Below are 16,856 nucleotides of genomic sequence, written 5' to 3'. Positions count from 1 at the left end.
GCTGAGCACAGAGCATGACGTGGGGCTCGATCTCACAACCGTAAGATCAATGACCTCAGCCAAACCCAAGAGCTGGGTGCTTAAGTGACGGAGCCACACAGGTGCCCACTGCCTTTAAAGTTTATTTATTTGAGTAATCTCTACGCCCAATGTGGGGCTTGAACTCATGACCCCAAGATCAAGAGTCACATACTCTTCTGACTGAGCCACCCAGGCACCCTTAGTACGTTTTTTTTTTTTTTTAAGATTTATTTATTTATTTGATGTGGGGGAGAGGGAGAGAGAGAATATTAAGCAGACTCCCCTCTGAGCGTGGTGCCTGACTTGGGGCTTGATCTCATGACCCTGAGATCATGATCTGAGCAGAAACCAAGAGCTGGATGCTTAATTGACTGAGCCACCTAGGTGCCCCAGATTTTCAGTTAGGTCTTAAGGAAGACTGGAATTAGGGAGAAGGAGAGAAGGGCCATTTCTGGCAAAGGGAATAGCATGCACAGAAACAAGGATGGACAAAAGGGCCTGGCATGTAAAAGATCAAGTGAGATGGGAGTAGAAGTTTCTGGGAGGAGAGGGGGAAAGCAAGTTTGGAAGAGAAGGTTTTTTTGTTTGTTTGTTTGTTTGTTTTTTAAAGATTTTATTTATTTATTTGACAGAGATAGAGACAGCCAGCGAGAGAGGGAACACAAGCAGGGGGAGTGGGAGAGGAAGAAGCAGGCCCACAGCGGAGGAGCCTGATGTGGGGCTCGATCCCATAACGCCGGGATCACGCCCTGAGCCGAAGGCAGACGCCCAACCGCTGTGCCACCCAGGCGCCCCTGTTTGTTTGTTTTTTAATCGGTGAATGAGTTCCTGTTATTTAATGTCTCTAAGACTTAGTGTCTCATCTGCAAAATAGCAAGGGTGATCACAGTGGTGGTGGTGGTGGTAATTCCACGCCAGCACTGGGCTAACTGCTTGGGTTTATCAGCCTGTTTTGATCCTTGCACACTCTAAGGTAGTTACTACTGCAGATAAGGACACAGAATTTAGAGGTTCCATGACTTGCCCAAGGTCAAAATGCCAGCGAATGGCAGGGCCAGAAAAGAACCCAGGCTGTCAAGCCCAGAGCCTCATTTCTAACCACTACTCGTGAGGTTGCAGAAATAAATGATAAATTAAGTATACATAAATTGCCTAGTATAGACCACTCAATGGATGGAAACTGTTATTATCAGCAGTTATTTTTAGGACAGCTGAGCAGAGAAGTTTGAGTGGAGAAGTGCTGTACATATTTGGTTTTGAATAGTGGGTAGATTGCAGGGTTGAGGACTGCAGGCAGGGGATGTTGGAACAGGGGTGGGGTGGGGGACTGATGAGGATCTGGACAAAGGCCCTGGTAACATAGATGGAAAAAGAGGACCAACTGAGAGACCAAAATCAGCCTCTGGGCAAGGTGATCCTTAGGCAGGAAGTTAATCGACCAGCGTAATTATTTAAAGGTGGGTTTTCACAAAAATTACTCAAAAGGCTATTTGTAAAGATGTGCTAAAAACCCAAACTCTCAACAATCTATGTTAACGTATGTACGTAGCAACATACAAGGTTACTCAAAAGGCTATTTGTAAAGATGTGCTAAAAACCCAAACTCTCAACAATCTATGCTAACGTATGTACGTAGCAACATACAAGGTACAAAACACCATCACCACCAAAAACAATTTGCAGCAATTATATGTACTAAAAGTTACAGCACACATATTTAATTTATTTGGGAAATTTTACTCACATAAGGTACGTAGAAGGATTATGACTAATCTAAGCCTCTCTACATTTGTCTATGTTTATTTTAGATAAACATATGCTATTTTAGATAAACACACTTTTTATATTTAAATATATTCCAGAATTGCCTTATATATGTAAGTGAAGTTAGTCCAAACCAATTGTGATCCAGCAATTTAGCATCAATTATTTTGACTCTAAAATGACACTAGACTTGAAAAAGGAAGGTTACGGTCTCCCTGTTCTCTTTCCACCAGCCTGTGGAAGCCTGCTTTTAACAGGACTCCTAAAATAACAAATGCATCTGGAAGGCTATGGTCCAAGGCCATCTTCCATTTTTGCTGGCTATAATAGGGGTCTCTGGAACAAGAACGAATACACAGCTCTTCTCCCAATTGAAGATGCTTATGCTTGAGGTGAAACTGAATTCTATCTAGGCAAGAGATACTCTTACGTGTACAAAGCAGAGAACAACACAGTGACTCCTAGGGGCAAAACCAAATAAAACCAGAGTAATCTAGGGAAAGGTAACTGGCTCATGGAACAGCCGCATGGTTTGGGTCAAATTCTGAAGCAACCTTCCTGCTAAGGCCGTTGGACACAGAATCCATGTGACATTGTACCCCTCAAGTATTTAAACTTGCTGAAAAGTAAATAAGTAAAAATGTAGATTTGTTCTCTTGTAAAAAATAAATAAAATAAAATAAAATAAAATAAAATAAAATAAAATAAAATAAAACAAAGATTACTTTGTGCAGAATTGATCACGCATATCCCTGCATGGTACCTGAGAAGAGTGGGAGGGTGAGCTCGGGGTACATCCTGGCCAGTTCACATGAGAGGAGCGCTAGTGACACGCTGTACAGGGGTGGCAACGGGCCATGTGTTCCGTAGAGAATACTGCCAGGTCTCTGTTCAGCTACTTTCTTTGAGTACACGAAAAGCTTGGCTTCAAGGATCTACAGAGAGGTAGGAAAGTGAGAAATGTATGAAAAACATTGGCTGGCTGTCTCAGGAGGATTTATGTTTCATCAAGTTTCATAGTAACAAAAGTAATGAATGCATATTTTAATATAGTATTAAAGGTAAAGCATCAGTTAGTTCCTGTGTTTAGAGAAGGTTAGGTAACTGTCTTCTCAATCCTCTATATCCCCACCAGTGATAGACAGGAATAAGCAGCCATCCGGGTATCAACCACCCTCTCTCTGAAGTTTCTGTGTAAGTCAATGGTACGTGCCTGCATGAGCTGCATGGAGATTTCATAAATCTCTCTGTTGGTGTCAGAGGCCTTGAACAGAACAAGGTTCAACAATGTCACTATGTCGAAGGGATAGTTCCTAAAATAAAACACACAAAAAAAATAAAAACCAAACAGCATAGTTTTAAGACAGCCTGGTTAGTCATTTTGATAAATCATTACCTCTTAAAATTCTCGATGGCAACTGACCTCAGTCATACTTACTAATGACATTTTCATGTCCATTTGGCCATTGCCCCCTCCCCCATCATTTCTCTGGTTTTTAGAAGAAGAGAAATAGCTCTATTTTTGTTTAAAATTGAATATTGTTGCAACGGGATAAATGAACACACAAAAATCTAATATACACAGATTTTCTTTTATGTTTTTATTTATTTTTATTTTTATTTTTTTATTTATTTTTTATTTTTTTTAAAGATTTTATTTATTTATTTGACAGAGATAGAGACAGCCAGCGAGAGAGGGAACACAAGCAGGGGGGGTGGGAGAGGAAGAAGCAGGCTCACAGCAGACGAGCCTGATGTGGGGCTCGATCCCATAACACCGGGATCACACCCTGAGCTGAAGGCAGACGCTTAACCGCTGTCCCACCCAGGCGCCCCTATTTTTATTTTTTTAAAGATTTTATTTTTTATTTGTCAGAGACAGAGAGAGAGTACAAGCAGAGGGAGCAGTAGGCTCCCCACTGAGCAGGGAGCCCGATGTGGGACTCGATCCCAGGATCCTGAGATCATGACCCGAGGCGAAGGCAGACACTTAACCAAATGATCCATCCAGGAGCCCCTATTTTTATTTTTTTAAAGATTTATTTATTTATTTATTTGAGAGAGAGAGGGAGAATAAGAGGGAGAAGCAGGTCCCCGCTGAGCAAGGAGGCCGAAGTGGATGAGGGGCTCCATCCTAGGACCCTGGGATCATGACCTGAGCCAAAAGCAGACGCTTAACCAACTGAGCCACCCAGGCGTCCCAATATAAATAGATTTTAATGAAAACCAAACAAAAACGGAGAGAACAGAAGTTGATATGTTTACATTTCTCAGTAGCTCACCGATTTAGTATTTTTATTCAATCCATCTAAACGTAGTAAGCACCAAACATATACCAGGAACAACTGCACAGTACTGATGATACTAAGTTAGTAAGGCTGGTCCCTTCATCTGCGGGAGACTTACTGCATGGTGAGGGAGAGAACCTATACGATCTGGTCAGGATGAGAGTAGCCACAGCATGCTACCGAATCCCGATGAGGGACACCTACACCACACTTGGGGTGACAGAACGCTTTTCCAAGGGGAAACAAGCAAAATGAGATTTGGAGAACCAGGAGACATCAGCCAGGCCGTGGAAAGGGTAACATGGGGGGAGTGTTCTGGGCAGAGACAGCTGCACTTTTAAAGATGACAAGAATGAAACAGCAGGATCCCTCTGTAAAGGAAAGAATCTCTGTGTAGCAGACTGAATGGAAGTATTAGTAGAGGAAGAGAAGATGGGACTAGGGTGATAGGTGGGTTCAGAAGATAACCAGCTTATGGACTTCATCCTAAAAGTTAAGGACATTCTACAGGATTTGCAGTAGGGGAGCGAGGGAATGACATCGTTTTTGAAGAAGCACTCTGAGTGCCCTGCAGAGAAGGGATTTGTGTGTGTGGGGGGGCAATATTGGGAACTGTTGTGATGAGGGTTTGACTTAGGGCAGGAATAGTAGAGACAGAAAGGAGGGGATAAGAGAGGAAAAACACTAAGGAGATAAAATCAGCAGGATCTGGTAATAGATTGCATGCATGGGATGGAAGCTGGGGGTGGGGGGCATAGGGACCCAGCCAAAAGGTTATGTGGCAACTAGCAATACCATCAAATGGAATATGGAGCTTAAATTAATTTTCTTTTCTTGCTACATAATACTCCTTAAAGATGATTTTTTTACTGTATGTTTTTTTCTTATAGTGGAAATGAGGTCATAAATAGAAAACTCTTGGTGAGATAAACAATTAGGGAATGGTCCATAGGTAGTGTGTGACTGATATTTATTTTGAGGCAAATTTCAGAAAGCAGAAGATGGCTTGGAGATGAAAAAGAAAACCATTAATTGTTTTCTTATGGGTTCCTTTTTTGATTCTATAATATAATTACAATTGTCTAAGAAGTTCTGTTTTTGAACAATCACCCTTCTAGAAAGGCATAATACTACTATGAATACATGCCCATCTTTTTTTTTTTTTAAAGATTTTATTTATTTATTTGACAGAGATAGAGACAGCCAGCGAGAGAGGGAACACAAGCAGGGGGAGTGGGAGAGGAAAAAGCAGGCTCCCAGCGGAGGAGCCTGATGTGGGGCTCGATCCCAGAACGCCGGGATCACGCCCTGAGCTGAAGGCAGACGCTCAACCGCTGTGCCACCCAGGCGCCCCTGAATACATGCCCATCTTACAGTAAGTTTAATAAGAGATTATAGTGAGCATTGATTAAATATACAAAAAAGGATTTCACTTTTATTTTTAAATTTTTTTTTAAAGATTTTTTATTTATTTATTTGACAGAGATAGAGACAGCCAGCGAGAGAGGGAACACAAGCATATTTGACAGAGATAGAGACAGCAGGCTCATAGAGGAGGAGCCTGACGTGGGGCTCGATCCCATAACGCCGGGATCACGCCCTGAGCCGAAGGCAGACGCTTTTTGATATTAATCAAATTTAATTTTTTTATCTTACTAGTAATACATGAATACAACTTAAAAAAAAAAGATTCAAGCAACACATAGGGCCAGAAGATCTATTCTGAAGATGTGCCACCTGGATCCCCCTTTCAGGACTGAGGCACTCAATCCTCCAACTAGTGTTGGAGGCTGAGATCTCTGGCTGAATCCCTCTTTGGGAATTGTCTTCAGCCAAAGAAATTTGCCTAGGTGAAGGTCATGCCCATACCCAGCAGCAGCCCCTGTGGGATTGGTTGAGGTCTCTTTTCCTCTGCCCAGTCCTACTTCCTTCACTTCCCCATAGATGTTGACTTCAAGGGCATTCCCTAATTAACATCCTGCACTCAAATCTCCACCTCAGAGTCTGCTTCCTGAGAAATCCAGCCTTTGACCTGCATTAAGAGACATTTAAAGGTTATTTTCATTTTTTTTCATAGTTACAATGTTTTTCACTGTTATAACACCAAATGCTATTTCTTTAGAATTTATTTCTAGAAGAGGTCATGCAGGGTCAAAGGGCGCATTTAAAATTTTGGTAGATATTGCCATATTGCTCTCCAAAATGGTTTACTAATTTGCACTCCAAAATGATTACTTTTCTAGAACTTTTATTTTATTTTATTCTATTTTATTATTTTTTAAAGATTTTATTTATTTAGGGGCGCCTGGGTGGCTCAGTCGTTAAGTGTCTGCCTTTGGCTCAGGGCGTGATCTCAGAGTCCTGGGATCGAGCCCCACATCAGGCTCCCTGCTCTGCTGGGAGCCTGCTTCTTCCTCTCCCACTCCCCCTGCTTGTGTTCCCTCTCTCATTGTCTGTCTCTCTCTGTCAAATATACACATAAAATCTTAAAAAAAAAAAAAGATTTTATTTATTTATCTGTCAGAGAGAGAGAGAGCGCAGTAGGCAGAAGGAGATGCAGGCTCCCTGCTGAGCAAGGAGCCCAACGTGGGACTTGACCCCAGCACCCTGGGATCATGACCAGAGCCGAAGGCAGATGTTTAACTGACTGAGCCACCCAGGAATCCCTGGAACTTTTATTTATTTATTTTATTTATTATTTTTTTTTAAAGATTTTATTTATTTATTCGACAGAGACAGAGACAGCCAGCGAGAGAAGGAACACAAGCAGGGGGAGTGGGAGAGGAAGAAGCAGGCTCATAGCGGAAGAGCCTGATTTGGGGCTCGATCCCATAACGCCGGGATCACACCCTGAGCCGAAGGCAGACGCTTAACTGCTGTGCCACCCAGGCGCCCCTGGAACTTTTATTTTTAAGTGAACAAAAAAGCATGAGGTTGATTTGTCAGATGAGAAATCGGGGAAAGCCTCCTACATGCTGGTGGTGAGGATAATGAAGAATGATGGGTAACATTTGTATTATGACCTGCCTATTTTGTGGGGCTATTCTGCCAAGGCCTTTACCTAGATTTGTTAGTTGATCTTCCCAACAAGCTTAGAGGCTTAAAGACATTAAGTACTTGACCAAGTTCATGTATAAGCAGTGCAGCCTAGACTGCATTCTGGATAAGTCTGACTCCAAAGAATTAACTGATCCACAGTGCTATCGGCCTCCTGGACAGCCCGCAATAGTACATTTCATAGCTGGTCTAACTTGGAGTTCTAACAAACTGCAGTATCTGGAATGGACTGGGAAAGTAGAAAGGACACTCCGGGAGCTCCACAGTAGCAGAGATGTCTTACCTGCATTGCTGTCTCTAAGACAAAGATCTAACACATATACATTTTTATATAAAAGAACACTAACTGGAATTTAAATAAAAACTGGAAGAAAAAGAAAAGGACACTGGCAAATACTGCTGGATCATTAGGGCTTTAAAGGCAGGGAAAGGGAAGACAAAGCCTCCCCCTGTGTAGGGCCATGCACTGGAGTATGTAATTTGCGCATTCAATTAGCTGCTTAGGACTGAACTACGGACTTTATGGAGAACAACACTGAAAGAAATAACAACACAAATAAAGAAAATGAAAGAAACCCAGAGAAGCAAAAAATCAGATCTCAAATGAGTGAAGGAGTACAAATGAAACATTTGTACTTAGGTGTTTAAAATAGGCTTAGAAACAAAATCTTACACCTTTCAGGATTAAATTATTCAATGCAGGCAGTGGAAGGGTAAAAGATAAAGACAGCTCTGATCATTCAGAATAAAAATTAAATCGTAAAATAAATACAAAAGGCAGATGTAATTCAGAAAGCAAACAAACAATAAAACTTTTTTTTCCCCCTTCAGTCTAGAAGAGAGGAGATTTTGAGGAATCTGGGAAATACCCACTATCTCTGGCTTATACAGAATGAAATGACAAAGCTCAGGGTAATTTAAGATGTTCTGGAGAGACACAAATTTCATGAGTTGATAGAGGGGATTACATCATAGCTTTCTGCTTCTAATGGCTATTGAATAGTAACAGGGTTTACAGAGTGCCTACTATGTGCTAGGCCTTAGGTCAAGAAATTGGGTTCATATTTCACAGATATCTCTCATGCTCAGATATATAGATCTATTTTTAAGGATTTGATTAGAAATGCCATCATTTATTTACTCATTCCCCTATTAACAGACTTGAGGTTGTTTTTCATTGTTTTAAAACACGGTAGTAAATATCTGCATGCATTTCTATACATGGTTGCAATTCCTGAGGCTTGCATGTACCATACTAAAAGGAAAGACTGGTTTAATTTAATCTTTAACCTAATCGTACTAGCGTGCCCATTTTACAAATGAGGAAGTGTTCATAGTAACTTGCTTAGGAGCACGTAGCTTGTTTAGAGGCAGAGCTAAATTCAAACTCAAGACAGCACGTTTCCTGAGCCCAGATTCCTAAACTCTGTACTCTCCCGAAATACTCCAGCTGACTGACCAAACCAAATGAGGTTATGCGTTACCAGCTAGGGAGTGTGATTGGGATTCATGAATCATAAGCTTCCCTTGTCTTCCTTGGTAACAGATAGATGATATTTCCTTAAGACATGTGGGACATCTACTTTTAATAATTCGAGTTTGCTGGGCCTGCTTTAAATTAGTAAAGATTATGAGAAGTGAGCTTAAGGCAAAACAGAAGTACAAACAGCAATGGCAACAAAAACCACCTCCAAAAACAAACCCAACAAAACAGAAATTAAAATTCTGACCTTATATATAATTATAAAGCACTTATTAAATACACTGTAGTAGTATGTTGGAGGGTAAGAGTAAAAACAATAGAACTCTCAAGTATTTAATTAAATATGAAGAGAATTCTGTTGAGTTGAGCCACTAATTCAAAATGGCCTACACTTTTAATATAAGGCATACTATTTACCTTGATTTAGAAGGTTGGAAATTCATTTAATCTCTTTCTCAATTTCTTTATCTATTCTGTACTGATATAATTTGGAGTTGAGGCGAAGTTAATAAGAACACACACAGAAGTCAAATAGTTATTTGAATTAATGCTGCCTGACAGGTGAGCTCTTTCCTTTTGTGCTAAATTATAGTACCGAGCTGCATTTAATAGCTTTTAATCAAATATAAGACATATTTTATAAGAAATTCTTCAAAATTAATATTACCAGTTCTACCACCACTTTCTACTTTTACCCTCATTTCTCTGGGTCCTATTCAAGATCCACACTGACCTCCAGATTTCTCAGTATCATTGGACATATCATAGTTATAGTTACAGTTTCAGTTTTGACTAGATTCCAGTAAGTTCACAACACACACAACACACACACACACACACACACACACACACGAGTCCCCTATAGAAATAAAAGAAACAAAAAAAGAACATAGAGCACTATTTTTTTTCATTGTCAGCTGATGAATAAAGGGATTGATATATTAAACTATGCAAAAATGGCTAATTCCTTCTTCTAAAACCAAAAGTAGAAAATTTTATTCAGAAGACCTTTAAAAAAATGATCAATTTTTTATGTATTTTATACTCAATTGTAAATGGTTCCTTAATAAATGAGTCTGGTTATAAACTGTCATATTCCTATAAAAATAAATCTGGTATATGCTCATTTCTATCTGAAAAGGAGGAGATAATTTTTTATAAGAAAGATTCTTCACTTTAGAATATGACTTGTAGGAGTTACTATACAATTTTTTTGAGAAAGTTTAAATATGACCCAGTTTAGGTATGACTCTTCAGAGACATAGGATTTCATAACATAAGGTATTTAGGTGTTTTTAGGAGCAAACTTGTGGAAAACAAAGCAAAAGCTAAAACACCAGAATTGCTTTCAAAAAAAGTACTGAAAACGTAAGTGCAAAGATTGTTCGAACAAATCTGCAGGCTTATCTAGACGACGCAGACTGAGATTTTATGAGGAGAGAGAGCTGAAATTTTAAATTCTGAACATGCCCTAAGGTGACAAATGACAGAAGGATTGGCTACTGTCTTGGCAGACAGGTTGCGGCCATGTCGATGCCTGGCCCTCGGACCTTCCTACAGGATAGATGAGGGTTGTGAACGAAAGTTGATATGCAGTATTTGTTTAAGAAAGCAGAACAGTTTGGAATGATACCTTAAAAAAATCTAAATATGGAGAGTTTTATGACTTAATATTTTTGTGACTGGAAATATCACTGAAATTGAGACTATATTGCTAAATTCCTAGACATTTATTTGTGCTCCCTAAGGAAAAATACCTAGATTCACTCAGAGGAATGCAGTGCAATATTTTGTGAGATAGCCATGCAATGAAATAAATTTGACTAGGATAGTTCACTTAGAGTTTACTGGGAGAGAGGCAGCAAAGACAGGAAACTTTCATTGTTTTAATTTTTGTCAAAGGGATCTATGGTCCAAGTCATACTCTAAATACATTTACAAAATCGGAGAGTCATGTGAACAGATTTTTTAAAATATCAAAATATCTGAAAATAAAAACAAACTCTGGAGAAAGAGATTTTTGCAAAAAAAAAATGCTATCTTGGTAATATTATATAGGTATAACTATCATTCCATAATGTTAACATCATGAAATAAAATGATGGCAAACTGGACAGGTTATATTATATTCATCTGCTGTAACTTTTACTGAGATTAAAATGTATAATAAACATTCTGCTATTAAGATTATAGAAAATGTAAGCTTTAGATGTGAAATGTTATCTACTATCTTTAAAAATGAAAGCTAAAAATTTTAAAGAGAAGCCCCTCTCTTGAAATAGCATGTTCATTTTAGGTTTATTGAAAGTAGACCTCTTCTCATATTCTGTTCTTATTAATTTAGAACAGAATAGGTTGTAATAGATCAGAATTTAAAGCTAATTCACTTTATTCCCTCCAACCCGTAGCTCAAGATAGCTGTTTAAAATTCAACATTTAATTAAAAAGGAAAATCAGTAGTCTATATGAGTCTTTTCAAAAATAAACTTGTGCTGCCTTCTCTCAGTTGCCAGTACATGAGCTCTTTTTTGGGAAAAGCTTATGCACTTTGTGGTCTTCATTAACCCTTTCATTTTGGCGATGAAATTACTTCAGTGGAATAGTGAAATTATTTCACTCAATAAATTACAGCGCTGCATGACTTTGCTGAGGGATTAATTTACATAACTAGAGGGGGTGGTTTTACAAGTGTAATCCACGGAACCCCAATCACATTTTCTTTTCTTTTCTTCCTTTCTGAAGTTTTGGGCAAGAGAGATGTAACATTTAAAAAAAAAAATTTTTTTTTTTTTTTTTTTAAGTAGGCTCCATGCCCAGCATGGAGTCCAAAGCGGGGCTGGAACTCACAACCCTGAGATCAAGACCTGAGCTGAGATCAAGAGTCAGATGCTTAACTGGCTGAGCTACCCAGGCACGCCCTTTTACATTTTTTTTAAAAAAGATTTTATTTATTTGAGAGTAAAGGGGGAGAGGGAGAGAGAGGGAGAGACCACAAGCGGTGGAGAAGTGTAGAGGCGGAAGCAGACTCCCTACTGACCAGGAAGTCCGACATGGGGCTCCATCCCAGGACCCTGGGATCAGGACCTGAGCTGAAGGCAGATGCTTAACCGACTGAGCCATCCAGGCACCCATTACTAAATAGAGAGATGTAACATTCTTAGGTTGCTTCCTGGGTTTACTTTGGTCTCAGGATGGCTAAGGGTCTTACAGTTCACACCTGTCACAAACATTTCTAGAAACTCCTTTAATTCTTTTAATGTACCCTCTTTATCATTTTAAAATCCTGCTCTCACATGTCTCTGTGAATTTCCAGGCAATTAATAAGAAGGGTACTATCAGGACAAATCACTCTTCTGGAGAATGAGAAAAATCATTGTAGCTGCAGACTTACAGGGAGGGGTCTATCTGCTGGGGAAATATTGGCCATTGTGTATTTCTTTAGAATTTACTCTGCTCAGATAGTTGGAAAGCAGTCAGCCCTCACATATTCGTATCATGAAGAGCAACCTTCGCTGTACTTGCCCTTGACTAGCACCTTTCACTCACAAGAGTTCATACCTGCTTCCACACACAGTTGCTATGGCTTTGAAGCAGCCAGACGCGAGCTGGTAGGAACCTGTGTAGCATCGGTCAATTGCCCAATTAAAAAGATTAATTTGGTCGGGATTAAGTTCCAACAGCAAGACGACGACTTCACAGCCAAGCTGATGAACCTGAATACAAGGAGAAAAGCAATTATTCATGTTTAATGAAAGGTTATTCCAGGGAAAGACACAAAATCCTACTTAGTCAATACAAACTGGGTAAAAGGAAAGTGGTGACAGAGTATTCATCTTATTTTTTTTTAAGATTTTATTTTTAAGTCATCTCCACACCCCACGTGGGGCTCAAACTCACAAACCCCAGGATCAAGGGCTGCGTGCTCTGCTGACTCAGGCAGGTGTCCCTTCAACTTAATTTTTATTCCACATATTCTCCTTTAAAAGGATGCAAAGTTTTAACTGAAAATTAAAATGTATGTATAAACTAAATCAGACTCTGTACATCTGTCATATATAGGGTTCACTTATTCTTGATTTTTGATTATGAAAAGGTAATGACTTTGTTGGCAATGTTTCCTTATTGCATTTAAAATATTTTTGAACAATACATGTATTTAGCTAAAAATTAAATATACAAAAGGATGGCCTTTATACATGCAAGTCTTTTGAGGAAAAAAAATCAGAATATATTTATGGGGCTTAATTACTAAGCTTAGCTGGCAACGTTTTAAAAAGAAATGTAGTGCCAGTACACTCTTCTTAATCAGAGACTCTCATATGAAATGATCATCGCACCAAATAGAATCAATAGGATTCTTTATTGACAGTTCTTGAGGCTACTGTCAATACCCAATGGTCACATTTGTCCAGGAGAAGCCTGGTGCCTGGAGGCCATCTTCCCTTCAGAGAGTAACATTTTTCTGTCTCCTTCTGTTTCCATCTCTTGCCAGCTGCGACCAGGTGGAGAAGGAAAGATTCTGGCTTTTTTTTTTTTTTTTAACAACAGGGTGTAGGCTAAGATGGGAGCAATATTCTAGTTGGATGGCCAAACATCATCAGCCTAGTTCCCCACAGGCTTACATAATTAGCAGCAGATAAAAGCTATCGATACTATTACAAACGACTTAAAAATAACATTTCATTAAAAAGTTACTGTGACTCGAAAGAAAATCAGCAAGTTTTTATTGAGCTTTAGAAACTTTATACTGTCGTGTAAGATACATAGTCTATAATTCACAAGAAATTGATGAGTTACTGGAACTGAACACACCAGTGTGAACACCGCTTTACCAGCACCACTGAAGCCAGCCAGCCTTCTGTACTGTCCTATCACTAGCCTCTCTCTCCTTTTCCAAAGGAACCACTAATCTCACTTCCACCACCATTGCTTCGTTTGGGCTGTTTTGACCTCTATGCAATGGAATTACATAGCATATATTTTTGTGTCTGTTCTCTTTCATGCAACTCATGTTTGAGAGTCATCCACATTCACTCATTGCCACCGTTGTGTTCTGATATATGGTTATTTCACAATGTATTCATTCTATACTAATGAACGCCTGCATTGTTTCCAGCGTTTGACTTCATAACACCGTGTCGAACAACTGTGTACCTGTCTTATGTTGTACATACTGGATATATATTTTATGAAATACATATCTGAGTACAATTGCTGGGTCATAGGGTGTACTATGTTCAACCTTAGTAGATAATGCCAATCAGTTTTCCAAGGTGGTAATTCGGATTTCTACTCTCTGTAGCCTTGTATGAGAGTCCCTGTTGCTCTATTTCCTCATCGACATTGTCCATCTTTTTAATCTTCACCATTCTGGTGGGTTTGAAGTAGTATCTCCTGTGGTGAGTCTGTGTCTCTGATTACTCACGAGCTTGAGAACCGTTTCTTATGTTTATTGGCCATTGAAATAACCTCTTTTGTAAATTGCTTGTTTAAGTCACTTGCTCATTTTGCTATGAATATCTCTATCTTATTTACCTGAAGGGATCCTTAATATACTGTAGATGAGAAGTGCTGGTTTTATCTTGCAAACATCTTTCACTCTGCGGCATCCTGTTCACACTCTTAGTGGCATCTTTTGGTGAAGTTATTAATTGCTCTTTCTTTACCGTTACAACTAGTAATTTTTGCATCCTGTTTAAGAAACTTTGCTTAGACCCAAGGGATTAAGATATCTTTCTGTATTCTTGTATTATTTCTAGAAACCTCAGTTGTTGTTGTTTTAGTTTTCACATTGATATCTATAATCTAATTTCTTCTTTTTCACTCCTGATATCTTATTTTTTCTTTCTCAATGCATTGACTAGGATCTTCAGTATAATGTTGATAGAAGTGGTGAAAGCAAGCCTCTTTGGTCACTCTAATCTCAGGGAATACTTTCAATATTTACCATTAAGTCTGATGTTCATAATAGGTTTCTTTTTTAATTTTTTTATTATTATTTTTTTAAAGATTTTTTTATTTATTTGACAGAGATAGAGACAGCCAGCGAGAGAGGGAACACAAGCAGGGGGAGTGGGAGAGGAAGAAGGGCTCATGGCGGAGAAGCCTGACGTGGGGCTCGATCCCAGAACGCTGGGATCATGCCCTGAGCCGAAGGCAGACGCTTAACCGCTGTGCCACCCAGGCGCCCCTAGGTTTCTTTTTTTAGACACCCTTTATCAAACTAAGAACGTTATTTTTTATTCTTAGTTTTGTTAGGAGTTTTTCTCATAAATAAATGTAGAATTTCATTAAATGCTTTTTCTGCATCTATTGAGATGATCATATATTTTCTTCTTGAGACTCTAATATAATTAACATACTAGTGAATTGATGGATATTTGAATATCAAACCAATCTTGAAGTTCTTGTATAATGCCAACTTGATCATGATGAATCACTTTTTATATATCATTAAATTCAATTTCCTTATATTTTATTTACATTTTTGTATCTATGCTCCTGAATAAAATTGTCTTTTAATTTTTTTTCCTATTAAATCCATGGCAGGTGTTAGTAACAAGGTTATGCTGTCTCATAAAATATGTTGGGATGTATTTCTCTAGAGCTGTTTTCTCTTTAAGGATTTTGTATAACATTGCTGCAATTTGTTCCTCAAATGTTAAATTCATCAGTAAAGCCATCTGGTCCTAAAATTTTCCTTGTAGGAAGACTTTTAATTACAGATAAAATTTCTTTATTCCTTATAGCACTATTCAGATTTTCTTTTCTTCTTGGGTTGTGTTTTTCTAGGAATTTGTCCATTTTACCTAAATTTTCAGGTTTATTGGCACAAATATGTTCATATGTTCTCTTTTATTTTTAATATCTACCATTTGTAGGGATGTCCCCTTTATATTTCTGATGTTGGTGACATGTGTCTTCCTTCTTGATCAGACTTGCCATGAATTAATTTTATTAATCTTAACAAATTCAACTTTTGGATTAAATTATCATTTCTATTAATTTTTTTCTTTTTCATTAACTTCAGATTTCATATCTATTATTCCCTTCATTATACTTTTTTTTTTCAGTTTGATATGCTATTCTTTTTATAACTTCTTGAGATGGATGCTTGGGTCATTGATAATGAACCTTTTTTCTTTCTAATACATATACTTAAGGCTATACATTTCATTCTAAGCAAGGCTTTATTTATAGCCCACAAGTTTAGTATGTAGTATTTTTGTTATTCTTAGGGTAAAAATAATTTTCATTTTCTGTTCTTATTTTTTCTTTGACTCACTAGTTATCTGGAGGAGCATTTCTTTTTTTAAAATTAATTAATTAATTAATTTTTATTATTATGTTCAAATAGCCAGCACATAGCACATCATTAGTTTTTGATGTAGTGTTCAACAGTTCATTAGTTGCACATAACACCCAGTGCTCATCACCACACGTGCCCTCCTTAACACCCATCACCCGGTTACCCCCTCCCCCCACCCTCTCCCTTCAGGAACCCTCAGTTTGGTTCCCAGAGTCCAGAGTCTCTCTTAATTATCTTCTTCTTATTGATTACTAGCTTATTGTCACTGTGAGTAGAGAAAATAGTCTGTGTCATTTCAATCATATCACCTTCATGGAGACTTGCTTTCCAGCCCCGCTGATGGTCAACTTTGGTAAATACGTTGTGTTTTTTATCCTGATGCATCATAGTGTAATGTGTGCAACACAAAAACCTACACTTCCATGGCTGATGTGTGAAGACCGTGCTGTGAACAAGGCTCGTGCACTTTAGTGACCCGATCGAGGCAGAATACAAAAACCATGTATTTTTGGCTAATACTTACTCGTAAATCTTGACAAGCCAGAATGTTGTCAAGCCACTTGTACAGGTAGCCATCCGGGGAAAGGCCCACGTTGTCAAACACGGGGCCACAGCACAACACTGCTGACATTGCCTGATAACAAAACACCCAACACAGGAATGAAACCTGAAATGATCTAATAACACGCAACGGACTCCCTAAAACATAACTACTAGATCTGTAAATGATGAACGTCTTCTAAAGCAGTTACTTTCACAAGATATTCAAGTATTCCTTACTAAATCCAATAAGAAGCACCAGATTCCCAATTTTGGATTTTTAAATAAGAATTAAAAGCCATAAATTTAACTTCATGGACATAAAATTTCATGGTAACAAATCTTTGTGATGAAAGAGTAAGACACCCATAGCTAAATAACCATTTCACAGTAT

General features: G+C 38.4%; 1 protein-coding gene across 1 annotated transcript in view; it reads right to left on the bottom strand.

Annotated features, from left to right (window-relative positions):
• FRY (FRY microtubule binding protein) overlaps nt 1-16,856 on the bottom strand; it is a 258,709-nt gene that overhangs the window by 86,358 nt on the left and 155,495 nt on the right. Inside the window, exons 28-31 of the mRNA XM_034663782.1 lie at nt 16,446-16,556; nt 12,172-12,326; nt 2,999-3,098; nt 2,549-2,720 (exon numbers count right to left, since the gene is read on the bottom strand). Coding sequence (XP_034519673.1) covers nt 2,549-2,720; nt 2,999-3,098; nt 12,172-12,326; nt 16,446-16,556 — 538 coding nt within the window. The remainder of the gene's footprint in view (nt 1-2,548; nt 2,721-2,998; nt 3,099-12,171; nt 12,327-16,445; nt 16,557-16,856) is intronic.

Source organism: Ailuropoda melanoleuca, chromosome 7 (genome assembly GCF_002007445.2).
Source record: "Ailuropoda melanoleuca isolate Jingjing chromosome 7, ASM200744v2, whole genome shotgun sequence".
Taxonomy (NCBI): domain Eukaryota; kingdom Metazoa; phylum Chordata; class Mammalia; order Carnivora; family Ursidae; genus Ailuropoda; species Ailuropoda melanoleuca.
The sequence above is the reverse complement of the archived record's forward strand: the minus strand, read 5'-3'. Positions and strand labels throughout refer to the sequence as shown.